This window comes from Henckelia pumila, chromosome 4 (genome assembly GCF_033568475.1).
Source record: "Henckelia pumila isolate YLH828 chromosome 4, ASM3356847v2, whole genome shotgun sequence".
Lineage (NCBI taxonomy): Eukaryota > Viridiplantae > Streptophyta > Magnoliopsida > Lamiales > Gesneriaceae > Henckelia > Henckelia pumila.
The window spans coordinates 178,161,692-178,176,100 of record NC_133123.1 but is presented as its reverse complement, the minus strand read 5'-3'; the positions used below and the strand labels follow the sequence as shown (position 1 = coordinate 178,176,100).

Below are 14,409 nucleotides of genomic sequence, written 5' to 3'. Positions count from 1 at the left end.
GCAAATGTCATTGAGGCCTTTGGCGACGCGTTAAGCATAACGTCGCGAAAAGTGTGACATTTCACGACAACTTTTGTGCACGTCGCCAAAAGTTTGGACATTTTGCGACGAGTTTTCTTCGTCGCAAAATGCATTTTTCGGTGCTTTTTTGTTGATATCGAAATTCATTGGCGACGCATAGAACGCGTAGCCAAATGTATTAGACAATAAATATTATCATTTTTTAACTTAATTTTTATTTGCCGTCAAAACTTGTTATGAATTTTTTTTTTATTAATATCAAATAAATTAATTGAATATAATCAAATGCACTATTAATTAATCAGCTATTTTTCAAAAAAGAATACAATTAAGATAATGTCAAAAATAAGCGCGAAACTCTTAACGAAAGAATGGCTACTAGACAAGATAGGCCGGCCAAGAGAAAGGGACGGGACCCGCTTAACAGACCTTCGAACGTAATTAACTAGTCAAATATTCATTACATGATGTTGCAAAAAAATATAAAAAAAAGTAACTAGCCAAATCCTCATTACATAAAAGCCTATATTCAGTCAGTGCCTAAGTCGGGGGAGGTAGCCGAGGAGAATGAGTTGATGAGCATGTCAATGTAGGCTGGAAAGAGAAGCACAGATTTTCACCGCTGTTGTATCCCCTTTCGAACTGTTGTTAAATGCATGAATTCATCAGAACCTCTTCCAACCCAAAACATTGAGTGGAACCTCAGCATAATCCTAAAAATGATGAACACCACCTGATAAAATGAGGAGAACAGTGTGAGAATTTAAAGGAAAAACACACAAACATAGTGATTCTCATCAGCCAAAACCTCTCGATCTCCTTCGGTTTCCAGCCCAGAACTCTTCAGACGATCAAACCCCACCTGAAAATTTTTCTAGTTAAATCCTCCACTCGCATGACTCGTGATTTTGAAGCAAAGGGTAAAAAAAAGGGTAGAAACACACTAGTGTTGTTAGTTACTACCTGTCTCCCACGAGCCGATGCATTCCTGAAATGATGTCTTCTTCTTGCTCAGTCATGTTTATTTGTCCCACTCAATACTTCTCACGTTTGTGTCTGTGATATATGTATATGCAGATCAGTATCATGTACAAATGGAGAATTACATTACAAAAGAAGAATGAAAAAGGTCGGAAATCGGAATTAAATATATTTTATAAGTGTGTGTGTGAAGATTTAAGAAGAGTAACCTTCAGAAGACTTGAGCATAAAGCTTTGAATCTTGGGTTGCTTTTGTGACCGCGAAATTCTTCCCTTGATTTCAATTTCCAGCAAAGAAAACAAAAACAGAACTGCCATTAAGTTTACATTCCAAAGGTCAAGGTATGCATCGAACAACCTGTGTCCCAATTTTTTTACAAAAACTAACATGAATGGCAATCTTCAATATGATGTTACATGGATATAGTTCTAACACCAAAACAATACTTACAAGGTGTTGTTCATCGAGAGCATGATGAATTAGCATCGGGCGGCCGAGTGAGCATTCAGCTAAAACCAAACCAACTGATCCCCTTGAAGAAATGAAAATAGAAAACACTTAAAAAAACAACACACTGCATTTTAACATTCTACTGAAAAATATGGTAGTGATGAAATCGAATTTTGGATAAATTTCTGCATAGGCAAAATAAAAAACAACAACATATATATAAGCATAAAAGAAGAAGAAGCATATTACATATTTATATCTTCATAAAGAGTGGATGGAAGTGGAAAATAAATGGCGGAGGGAAATGGGGGCAATTTAATATCTAGGCTCGGTCTTGTTCTTTAACTCTGTAACGATTGGCATTGGAATTGAAGACGAGACAGACTGTATTCACTTACCAACATAAGCAAAGAAGAGGCAGCACAACGCATCCACGATAGGCATTGGAATGTAAGCAAAGACTGCTCCAAATTTCCCTGCAAAGATAACTCTTGTTTCTTAGATAGTAGGGTTGCCTACAGAACATGATTTTCTCAGAAAGAATAAGATAATTACCCAAGAACAGAGAAGAAAAGCATGAATCCAGCAGATATCTGTACCATGCTTCGGCTACCAACTCGTGTAAGTGCTATCAGGCCAATGTTCTCACTGAGCATAAGCAAAGAAAGTCATATGTAGCTTAAGAGATTAAATCACTTCAGAAATCAAGAGTCACTGTCTTACATGGCTACCGACGATCCATTCCCAGTTTCAAAAATTTCAGACAAGATAGCAATACCCTGGCATACAGAAGCAGGAGACATGGAATCTATGCTCTGACATTTATTCTGTTTCTGGGAAATCACTAAGACATTAAAAGAGCCCCTATGCAGTGTAAGATGTCTTATTCAACCTGCCACCCTACTCCACTATAATTTTTTCTTTGCTTTTCGGCTTATTCAATAGTGAGTGCCTCTTTAATCATCAAGAATCTCATCCACAAAACGACAACCATGTTGATCGATTACACTTATAATATACAATGCCAAAAATTGGTCTCAAAATGACATGAATCACCTTTAAAAAAATGACATGAATCACAAAATCCAAACTTTTCTTGATTTGAATTCCTATTAAAATTGATTATCAAAATGTAAAATGGCTCTCCAACCTCTATCTTATTCGGTAGCATTCAACCCTGACCCGCTTTGCTACTCTTCTTCAAAATTACGGATATTCTATCAAGTTTTGGATTTTTGAAACATTCCGAAGCTCCAAAATTGATCTGTAGATAATTAGAGCAAATGAGCACCGAATCCAAAAATCTAAAACATGTATGGATGCATAGAAGAAAATAGGTTGAAACTGGAACTGAATTTGAGCGAACAAAACTCGCCGACTGAAACTGTTCGAAATTTGGGAACAAAAGAGGTACCTGTACTCCATGAAATGGCGTTTGAAGCGGCCAAAGATTTGGGGGAAACGGCTAGGCCAGGTTCAAAATAGTCTAGGGTTCAAATCCAACCTTCAATCAACCAAAAACAGCCAACAAAATGAACGAAATCGCGAGGAAGAAGATCCGGCCGTAGCTTAAGTCGCAAAAAAAGGGTCTAATTTCTAGATTCTTTCTTTCAATTTAGGACATAAAAGAAAGCTTCAAAGCTTCGGCATGCTGGAAGAGGGAAACGTTGGGATACGGGATCTATCGTGCCCAAACAGCTATCAATCTTAAAAAATTGACGATGGCTCCAACTATTTCCAAACAATTTTAAAAATAGCTTCATTTGTAAATTCCTACTAACTAACGATCAACTGGATTATCTCATTTCTCCGATCTTCGAATCAGGTCCACGACCGGATTCCCTATTCCTCTTTTAAATTGCAACTTAAAAGAAGAAGAAATTTTTCGTTAAAAAATTAACAAAAAAAAAAAAAAATGGAAGGAAAGAGATTCAAGCAGATAAAAAATTTTCTTCTCGTTCAAGGGCATCTGATGCTCTGCCTTTTTCTTTTATTGCATCTCATGCAATAATTTCATATTGCATCTAATGCAATATTAATTGAGTGTCGGCCAACTTGGCCGACACCCAATAAATTTTTTTTAAATAATATAATATAATATATATATATATAACAATTATATATATATATATATATTATAAACAAAGGTCCTACCAATATAAATATATATATTATATATCCATATATATCGTGTATATATATATATATATATACATTTATATATATATTATTGGTCCTTTAAATTCAAGTCCAACTCCAAAATAAATTAAACTCTTTTAATTAATTTTGCTCTCAAAATTTCTATAAGCTCTTATAAACCATTTATAAGCTTATCTATCGATCCAGTCAAAATTGTTTATCATAAATTCAATTCTTTGAATTTATTATCTCAACGGGAACAGGGAAACCAGTACTTGTGTGACCCTCAATGGTTCAGGGATACAGCTAGCCATGGGTTCACAACTCTTTGTGATTCAGGACATTTTTCCATTATGTGGGCTCACCCTTATTAGCCCCATTTTATATATCAACTCTTTGATCATAAAATGTCAGAACTCATTTCTGATTTGACCCATCGAATCATGGTAAGAGCGTCAAGTAGCACCGCCCCATGATTCCCTAGGTATCACTGATAGTGCCTGCAAGAACCAGTCGATTATGGTTAACTTACAGTACAGTCACTTCATCTCATATATCCTGATCGCATCAACAACCATTGGTATATCAAGAGTTGCTTTTGATTCGATAACTATATTATATCTTCTTGGATAATGCATAGTGATATCGTATATGCAACTAGAGAAACCATTTCTCTAAAACATATATCATGCTCTGGCCAGAGACTGAATACACTATCATTTCCTCAGATCATATAGGATATCCACATTTCATAAATGTGCGGTGAATCTCCGACTACAACCACTGACTTCCATGTATGTCATAGCTACACCCAACCATGCCACTGTATTGCTCTCCTGGAGCCAGTAAATTGATCAAAGTGCAGTATTAGTACACAGAGCCTAGTGTTGTCCCGGGTCATAAGGACTAAAGGTGTACAACCATAATCAGGACTTCATCCACTCGAAAACTGATAACCACTTGGAAAGTCCTACGAGGGTTGTTCAATGAACACATCCTATGTGTTACCACCTATATGCTTCGGACATCCTATGTCCATTACCAATGAAACATGGTACTCCACATCATAGATGATAGTCTCAATCTCAACCGACCATTATCCTTTTTTTGGGCGGCTTAATCGACTATGAACTATGTTTAGAATATACAATGGAATAAAGATGTGTTTCATGACTATCATCCAATGATATCTCATCTTTCATGCACTATAGTATATTCAAGGTCTTTATCAATGCAGCTTGCATGAGTATAGAGATAAAGATTTCCATATACAAAAGATAAACTGTATTAAATAAAGATTGTTTGTACATAGAGTCAATAATGTCCTGCCAATAGTTGGCCTTATGGGCACCTACTCTAACAATCTCCCACTTGTCCTAATGCTAACTACTCATTAGTTTTAAACCCATTGCTTCGCGATGCTTTTCGAACAATGATCCTGGCAGGGGCTTAGTAAGCGGATCAGCAACTTTATCTGCAGAGGCTACCCTCTCAACAATGATGTCTCCTCTTCCCACAATCTCCCGTATGATGTGGAACTTCCTCAGTATATGTTTGGATCTGTGATGAGATCTGGGTTCCTTTTCTTGCGCAACGGCACCAGTGTTGTCGCAGTATACCGGGACTAGATCAACAACACAAGGAATAACATCCAACTCTTGGATGAAATTCCTCATCCAAACGGCCTCCTTAGCTGCATCCGATGCTACTATATATTCTGCCTCAGTTGTGGAATCCGCCACGGTGTCTTGCTTGGAACTCTTCCAAGAGACAGCGCCACCATTTAGCGTCAATATAAATCCAGAGGTTGATTTCGAATCATCCACATCCGATTGGAATCTAGAGTCGGAATAGCCTTCCAATTTTAATTCTCCACCCCCGTATACTATGAACATATCCTTAGTTCTTCGCAAGTATTTTAGAATATTCTCCACCTCGATCAGATCGAAGAGTTTTAATATTTTTACCAAGTTGCTTTTCAACTTCATTTCTGAATTCTTTGAACCTTTCAAAAGATTCAGATTTGTGTTTCATCAAGAACACATACCCGTACCTTGAATAATCATCGGTAAAGGTAATGAAGTAAGTATGTCCATACTTAGTACCAATACTAAGTGGACCACACACATCCGTATGGATCAAATCCAATAGGTCATGAGCACGTTCGACTTTACCATCAAATGGTAACTTGGTTATTTTTCCTTTAAGACAAGATTCACATATTTGTAAAGAGCTTATATCGGTCATGTCAAACATGCCCGCTCCCACTAGCCTATTCATCCTTCCTTGGGATATATGTCCAACTCTAGCATGCCATAAGTGTGCGGGTTGAGACTATCAACCTTTCTTTTTGTTGTTTGAATATTGTTCAATGGGATTTCTTTAATTTCTAAGTTGTATAGATCGTTTTCCAATTTCCCATTTGCAACCAAACATTCATTCTTGTATATTTTACAAAACCTTTTTGCAAAAATACAAGTGAATCCATCTCTATCAAGCATAAGAATGGAAATGATGTTCTTTACAAGATCAGGGACAAATAAAACATCTTTCAAATACAACTTGAAATTATTATTTAACAATAAATAAACATCTCCAATGGCTTTTGCAGCAACTCTTGCTCCATTGCCCAATCTCAAGAAAGTCTCACTTTCTCGAAGCCTCTTGCTTCTTGTCATCACCTGCAAATCATTGCATAGATGAGAACCACATCCGGTATCTAATACCCAAGAAGAATAATTAATTGAAACGTTTACTTCAATGTAGAATATACCCTTTTCAGAATGTTTCTGAGCTATATAATCCTTACAGTTTCGCATCCAATGCCCTGGCTGTGATAACATACATCGTCTTTCTTGTCGGATTTGGGAGCGTTCAACAGACGCTTCTTGTTGGGTTTGTTTTTTTGGGTTGGGGCAGAATGTTTCTTGCCTTTTCCCTTTGACCATTTCTTCGCACGAGACGAAGAGCCAACTAGGAGAACCGATTTCTCCTTTTTCATGGTTGTTTCAAATGAAGTCAGCATATTGACCAACTCTTCAAGTGTGGTCTCAATCTTATTCATATTGAAGTTTACCACAAACCCATCAAATGAATCTGGCAAAGACAGTAGTATGATGTCGACTAAAAGCTCATGGGGTAGTACCATCTCCAGGCTCACCAACTGCTCAACGTACCCAATCATGCGGACACCATGCTCATGAACCGAAGTCCCTTCTCGCATACGTGCAGTCATGAGTGCCTTCACGGTTGTGAACCTTTCAGCTCTTGTCTGTGTACCATACAATTCTTGTAGGTGTAAGTGAATGTCAGCAGCATTCACAGCATCCTCAAATCGCCTTTGTAATTCATTTGACATTGAAGCCAACATATAGCACTTGGCTTTAAGATCATGGTCCCACCACGTCTCAAGCTTCTTCAGCTCATCAGGGCTGATGTCCTTAGCTGCCTCTTTTGGAGGTGCTTTTGTTAGTACATATGTTAACTTCTCCGACGCGAGTACGATTTTTAGGTTTCTTAGCCAATCAGAGTAATTAGGTCCAGTAAGTTTGTTCTTATCGAGGATAACAGATAGTGGATTGCGATGAGCCATATTCGAAATTTTTACTGAAATTTGAAACAGATAAAATGTTACTGATTATTTAATCAATTTAATAAGACATAAAGTATGGACTTTTATTTTATGAATTACCCTCCCACTGTTTTGACATTTTCACCAGCCTTTAATGAAAACGAGAAATCATATTTCCTCAGTGAGAACATGAAGTCCAACTGGCTAATTTTGATCCCTGAATAATATCAGCCGATCTCAATTTCCAAAGGTAGTTTCCAATTACATCCAATGTAACCTTCATGTTATTCGCCTCATGATTATATATGAGCCCAATAATATGACGCCTCATATAAATTTCATGTCAAACCGACCCATCAATGTTGAGTTACAGTGGACGGTCCCATAAGATCCCCCAATAATATGAGGCGAAGTCATGGGAGTTCCACCTAACTCACATCACATATGTCAGTGGAAGTCATAGCTTTCCGATGTCCAGGCCTCCCAAATAATATGAGCCAGACCTGACCATGGGTAGCGTTCATCATGCAACCACTGTTGATGGAAGGCAGGAATCATTAAACAACAGTCTTGATATAAATTTTGAATCATATTCAAAATAAGGGATTTTAATTTTGAAATTTATCTCATCTTTTGAACATTTCAAAAACGTGCCATGTTTGTAGTATGTTTGCCGGATTCATGAAATTTTGTTATCGTATAACACACATACTGATTTATTACATATATCGCATATATTGTTAGAACACGCGTTCTTTGATCACACGGATGTGATACCCGGATCAGCGGAAGTTTAAAAATTTTATTTTTTGATATGAAACGATTTCATATCGTGGGTATCAAATCCAAACAATTAAAATCTTGCAAGTAAAAATATAAATTCACAATTAAAATATTTTTACCTCTTCAAGCTAAGGCTTGATTATGGACTCCAACAAAATTTAATCTGCTCTTCTTGTAAATCCTGGGAACCGATGAGTTGCTCGATCAATCTTCAGAATTAGGTCCCCGAACAGAAAAACTAAAACCTTCTGATTGATTGCACTAGAAATCAATCAGATGTTTATCGAAGAGAATAAACAGATTTGATCTGTCAATTCATAATGTAATTTTCACAAAAATCACAGCCTGAATTATCTCAAAAAGGAGAAGAGAATTTCAAAAATTCCCTTAGAATATTATAAGTGATTTTCAAAAATTTCAAGGATGGAATGCATGCAATTTTCGAACACTACACCTATATTTATAGATAATTTGTAGACTAGATTAAGTTATAATTATATTAGGACTCTAACTCCTTAGGGCCCATAATCCATAACTTAAGCCCAACAAGCCAAACTTGTTATTATAGAAATTAATATAAAATTTATCATGACTCCGATTGATAAACCGATTTCACCAATGTGCACAGAAACCATTTCTGCACCTTTTAAAGTCAAGATAATTTTTCTGAATCCGAATTCAGTGATTTTCAAAAATGTCCATCCCTATGTCATTTTAGAAAATTCCACTCCCTTTAGTTAAGAAGTCCAACTTCTCTTTCATTAAATTTAACTCTTTAAATTTAACTATCTCAACGGGGTTTAGTAATCCATTACTTGTGTGACCCTCAATGGTTCAGGGATACAACTAGTCGTGGGCTCACAACTCCTTGTGACTCGGAAAAACGATTTCCGACTTGCCCAACGAATCATGGTAAGAGCATCTAGCAACATCGCCCCATGATTTCCTAGGTATCACTGATAGTGCCTGCAAGAACCAATAAGTTTTGGTTAGCATACAGTACAGTCCCTTCATCCATATATCCCGATTGAATCAACAACCATTGGTACATCGAGAGTCGTTCGAGATTCGATAACTATGCAATGCATCTTGAAGATCAAATAGTGACATCACATGTGCTACTAGGAAACCAAGTAACCTAAATCACATCGAGTACTCTGGCCAGATATTTGTCACACTAATATCTTCTCAGATCGCATAGGATATCCACACTCGCAAGCGTGTGGTGAATCCTTGACAACAAAGCATCGACTTCTATATGTGTAGTAGCCCGTGCCCTAATTGAGTAATTAAAGGATTAATGCTAATTAAATAAATTGGGGATTGGACGGATCGGAAGCTCCGAAGGGACGATCGGAAGCTCCGATCGGGATCGGAAGCTCCGATGAGGATCGGAGGCACCGATGATATTACGTCATCCATGACGTGTGGCTGGATCGGAAGCTCCGATCAGGATCGGACGTTCCGATCACCCCTATCCGGAATCAACAAGTGATATTTTGACACGTGGCAGATCAGGATCTTCGGAAGCTCCGATGACAGGATCGAACGTTCCGATCGAGGTTCGGACGTTCCGATCAGGGATCGGAAGTTCCGATCGTTGTCTATAAATAGAAGGCCGAGACTTCACTTTCATTTGCCAATTCCGAGTTCTCCTTTCCTTTCTAGTCCTTTTGGAGCTGTTCTAATCTTCTTAGGCTTGGTCCGGAGGTCGGTGAGGCGTTCGGTAGTCGTAGCGGAGTTGTGCCCAAGTTCTGGAGGCATCGACATCAAAGGGCTAACGACGGACGAAGGTATAGCTTTTGCTCCCTATAAATATTTAGGAGTATGCAATAGCTTAGTTAAGGCTTTTAGAGCACTTTAATGATAGTAGTATCATTTGGCAGTGTAGAGCAGACTATAGGCGTGGACCTAGAGTTGGTAGAGCTTTCACTGTTTTGAGGTACGAAAGTACTGTTCGAGATATCCTGACTGAGTATGCATGTATTATGTGACCGCATGATTTATATGCCATGATATTATGCTGCATTCATTTGCATCTTGCTGTATCTCCTTTGAGATGTCTGTTAGTAGGGTTGTACCCTATCCTGTTAGTGGATGGACTTCCATCGATTTGGGTCCGACATTTCCACGGTTATCTCGGTATGGGAGCCACCTCCTGAAGCGACGGCACAGCGTGCTACATACCAGGGCCCGGTCTGTCTCTGTTATCTGATCCTTGACCTCGAGTCTATAGGGAGTTCACTTTGCATGCATGTATACTCATACTCTCGCACTGAGCGTGTAAGAGTGGGTGCCCAGTGAGCCAACTGTGTGGCTATGGGCTTTGTTGACTCTTTGTATAAACAATCTTTTGTTTAATATTATTTACACTTTTATGGCAATGACTTTATATTACTTCATATTGTTATATTGTGATATACTATTGTTGTTTTGATAAAGACCTTGAATATACTATAGTGTATGTAAGATGTGGTAGAACATGGAGATGTCTATCATGAAATACATCTTATAGTCACTGTATATTCTAAAACCGTTCCTAGTCGATTGAGCCGTCCGATAATAAGGATAAGGATCGCTCGAGTTTGAGACTAGCATTTGCGATGCGGAGTACCACGTTTCATTGGTAGGGAACATGGAGATGTTCGAAGCATGCAAATGGATATTCATAGGATGAATAGTCGAACTACCCTATCCGGACTTTCCAAGTGGTTATCACTTATCGAGTGGATAAAGTCCGCGGTTTTGGTTGTACACCATTAGTCCTTACGACTTGAAACATCATGGAGACTCTATATGCTAGTACTGTGCTTTGACTCGTTTACCGACTCTGAGGGGGTCATCAGGTGTCGAGATTGGGTACAGTTACGACACATATAGGAGTCAATGCATTGTTGTCAAGGATTCACCACATACTTGCGAGTGTGGATATCCTATGCGATCTGAGGAGATATTAGTGTGACAAATCTCTGGCCAGAGTACTTGATGTGATTTAAGAAATGGTTTCTTAGTAGCACATGCGATGTCACTAATTTGATCTTCAAGATGCATTGCATAGTTATCGAATCTTGAGCGACTCTCGATATACCAATGGTTGTTGATTCGATCGGGATATTTGGATGAAGGGACCGTACTGTACGTTAACCAAAATCTACTGGTTCTTGTAGGCACTATCAGTGATACCTAGGGAATCATGGGGCGATGTTGCTAGGCGCTTTACCATGATTCGTTGGGCAAGTCGGAAAGTGTTGTTCCGAGTCACAAGGAGTTGTGAGCCCACAGCTAGCTGTATCCCTGAACCATTGAGGGTCACACAGTGTAATGGAGTTTTAATCCCCGTTGAGAAAGTTAAATTTAAAGAGTTAAATTTAATGAAATAAAGAAGTTGGACTTCTTAAGAGTAAGGGAGTAGGATTTCCTAAAATGACATAGGGATGGACATTTTTGGAAACCACTGAATTCGGATTCAGGAAAATTTATTTTGACTTTAAAACGTGCAGAAATGGTTTCTGTGCACATTGGTGAAATCGTTTCATCAATCGGAGTCACGATGAATTTTATATTAATTTCTGAACGAGTGGGCTTTGCTTGTCGGGCCCCAGCTTATGACTAATGGGCCCTAAGGTGTTAGTGGCCTGCATTATAAATAAGTTATTTCAGTACAGAAATTACACACGATAGCTCATAATTTTGAGAGAAAAAAATCGAAACCCTAGCCCCTCTCTCAAGCTTGGCCGTCGCCCCCCTCCCTCTCTGTCTGAGAAATTCCGGTCTGTGATTTTGAATCGCAGTAAGGAATAACGAATCAAATTCGTGTATTCTCTTCGCAGAAAACTTCTGATAGATTTTCTAGTGCAATCTATCAGAGGGATTAAACCTCTGTTCGTGGACCTGATTGAAGGCGTTCATCGGTTCCAGGGAGAGACAACAAGAGCAGAATTGTTCTGTTGGTGTCCATTAATCTCGTTGCGAGATTTGAGGTAAAATTTATTTAATTGTTATTTAAATTTTACACACACGTAATTCAATCGATGAACGGTTGATACCCATACCATGGAAACGTTCCATAAAAAATTTTTAAACTTCCGCTGCACCGGGTATCAATCGTAATTGGTCTGGGAACTCGCCAGTTTTCCAACAGTGGTATCAGAGCCAGGTTGCTCAGATCAATCGATTGAATAATCAATTGTACAAAATTTTTGAGTCTCGGTTTATGAAACAAAATAAATATTTTTAATAAAAAATTTTTCGGGGCAAAACCCGGGCAGCGATTGGATCGCTGCCCGGTGGGGCAGCAATTGTTGCTGCCCCGGGCGGCGCACGGCGCCGCCCAAAGGGGGCGCACGGCGCCGCCCAGGGCAGCGCTGTGCGCTGCCCAGCGCAGCGCTGGGCGCTGCGCAGGGCAGCGCTCGGCGCTGCCCAGGGGCGGCGCTCGGCGCCGCCCAGCGCAGCGCTGGGCGCCGCCCTAAGGGGGCAGCCGGGCTGCCCCCGGCCCGCGCCCCGGGTGCGGGCCGGCCCGGGAGTGTCCCGGGCGGCCCGCGGGAAAAATTATATTTTAATTTTAATATTTAAAATTTTATTTTTGGTCCGGTCAAAAAAATTGTTTTTGATTGGTTCACGAGATTTCGGATCGAATTGTTCGAGTCCGTAAATTTTAAAATTGATTTTGGATAAATTTGAATTTTTGGAAAATTTTAATATTTTATCCGTAAATTGAATTTTGAAATCAATTATTTTGGTACAATTGATGATAAGATATGATCTTATGATATATTAGATAAAATATGATTTTATTTGTAAAATTGGATTTTATAGATAAAATATGATTTTATTTGATATGGAGATAAAATATGATTTTATATGTGAAATGTGATTTTATATATAAAATATGATTTTATCTTGTTTAAATTTGAATTGCCACAGCATGTTATCCAATAAATTAATTTTGAATTAAATGTTATTGGATAAGGATGATCGATTGCCATGACCAATTTTGTAGGTGTATGTTAGGAATTTACATTTTGTCTTTATTGTTGTTGGTTTTATTAATGGGCCTGGTTTATGGCCCGATATGAATGTCATATGTAATAAAAGTGGGCTTGGTTTATAGCCCGTTCCCACCCCCTAAAAATGTATCCCCTACTTGTCATTGTTATTTAATTGTAAATACATTAGATTTAGTGGGAGATCAAGATTTGAAGATGGTGGGCCCAGCAGACAATGAAGACTGAAGAAATGTAAATTGGAAGCATATGTAATAGGATTGCATTTGCATACTGCATATTACCTAGGATTGGACTAAGACCCGTGATTGGCAACCACGGGTCAATTAGAAATGGAATCGATCATCCTATATAATATGTGATATTATGATTGTATGCATGTTTAGACATAAATTGCGTGAATCCGGCAATGCATGCAATAAATTAAAAATGATGAGACAAATATTTTTATAAATAAAATCCCTCATTTTAAATATGATTTAAAATTTATATCAAGATAAATAAAGGAAATTTAAATATTGTTTAAATGTTCCTACCTTCCATCAACGGTCAATGTATGTGATGCTACCGCGGATACGGTCCGGCTCATATTATTGGGGGGGCCCGTCCGTCGGAAAGCTGTACATTGGATCGACAAATGTTGTAAGTTGGGTGGAACTCCCATGGGATCGGCTCATATTATTGGGGGATCCACATGGCGACCGTCCATCACAACTTAATATTGATGGGTCATCTTGACATGTCACTTTAAACGGCGTCATTATTGGGCCCTTATTGGACATGAGGTAAATACATGGGGGTTGCTTTGGAAGCAATTGGGCTCTACCTTTTGAGAATTATGGTTGGCTGATATTATTCGGGACCATAAGTTTGTCAATTGGACTCCATGTTCTCACTAAGGAAAAAGTTTCCCGTTTTCACTAGAGGGTGGTGAAATCGTTAAAATAGTGGGAGTGAGATTCATAAAATTAAATTCGCCTATTTTATGTCTTAGTAAATTGTTAAACAATCATTGATATATGTCTGTTTTTTCCTTTTCAGTATTTCATACAATGAATTCGCGAAATCCTTTATTCTCGATCCTCGAACAAAACAAGCTGACTGGCGCCAACTATACGGAATGGTTCCGGAAGTTGAAGATTGTCTTAACTTCGGAGAAAATGCTCTATGTGTTAGAGAAAGCACCTCCGAAGGAAGCACCAGCTGACATAAGTCCGGAGGAATTGGCCAAACTTGATGCATGGTGCGACCATGACATCAAGACCAAATGCTATATGCAAGCCTCGATGTCTGATGAACTCCAGAGGCGATTTGAGGACACGGTGAATGCTGCTGACATTCACACGCAACTCAAGGAACTTTTTGGGGCTCAGTCGAGGGCTGAAAGGTTCTCTACTGTTAAGGAGTTGATGACGTGCCGCATGCGTGAAGGGACTTCGGTCCGTGATCATGGGGTACGA

The 14,409-nt window shown here is 38.6% G+C and overlaps 1 protein-coding gene across 11 annotated transcripts; it reads right to left on the bottom strand.

Annotated features, from left to right (window-relative positions):
• Positions 1-334: 334 nt before the first annotated feature.
• LOC140864041 (nucleobase-ascorbate transporter 12-like) lies at positions 335-3,398 on the bottom strand. Of its 11 annotated transcripts, none has more exons than XR_012144091.1 (10): positions 2,868-3,398; positions 2,604-2,717; positions 2,177-2,286; positions 2,009-2,101; positions 1,852-1,929; positions 1,454-1,535; positions 1,212-1,313; positions 985-1,077; positions 830-883; positions 335-734 (listed from the first exon to the last, which is right to left on the bottom strand). XR_012144091.1 is itself a non-coding variant. In XM_073267931.1 (8 exons), exons 2-8 carry the CDS (start codon positions 2,622-2,624, stop codon positions 1,066-1,068), a joined length of 498 nt encoding a protein of 165 aa, XP_073124032.1. In that variant the 5' UTR covers positions 2,625-2,717; positions 2,868-3,398; the 3' UTR covers positions 335-1,065. The 11 variants fall into 11 exon arrangements, 5 of the variants coding, with proteins under 5 accessions (XP_073124032.1, XP_073124034.1, XP_073124036.1 ...); XR_012144093.1 differs by having other exon boundaries at positions 337-754; positions 1,212-1,275; XR_012144089.1 differs by having other exon boundaries at positions 335-754; positions 830-1,077.
• Positions 3,399-14,409: the final 11,011 nt, after the last annotated feature.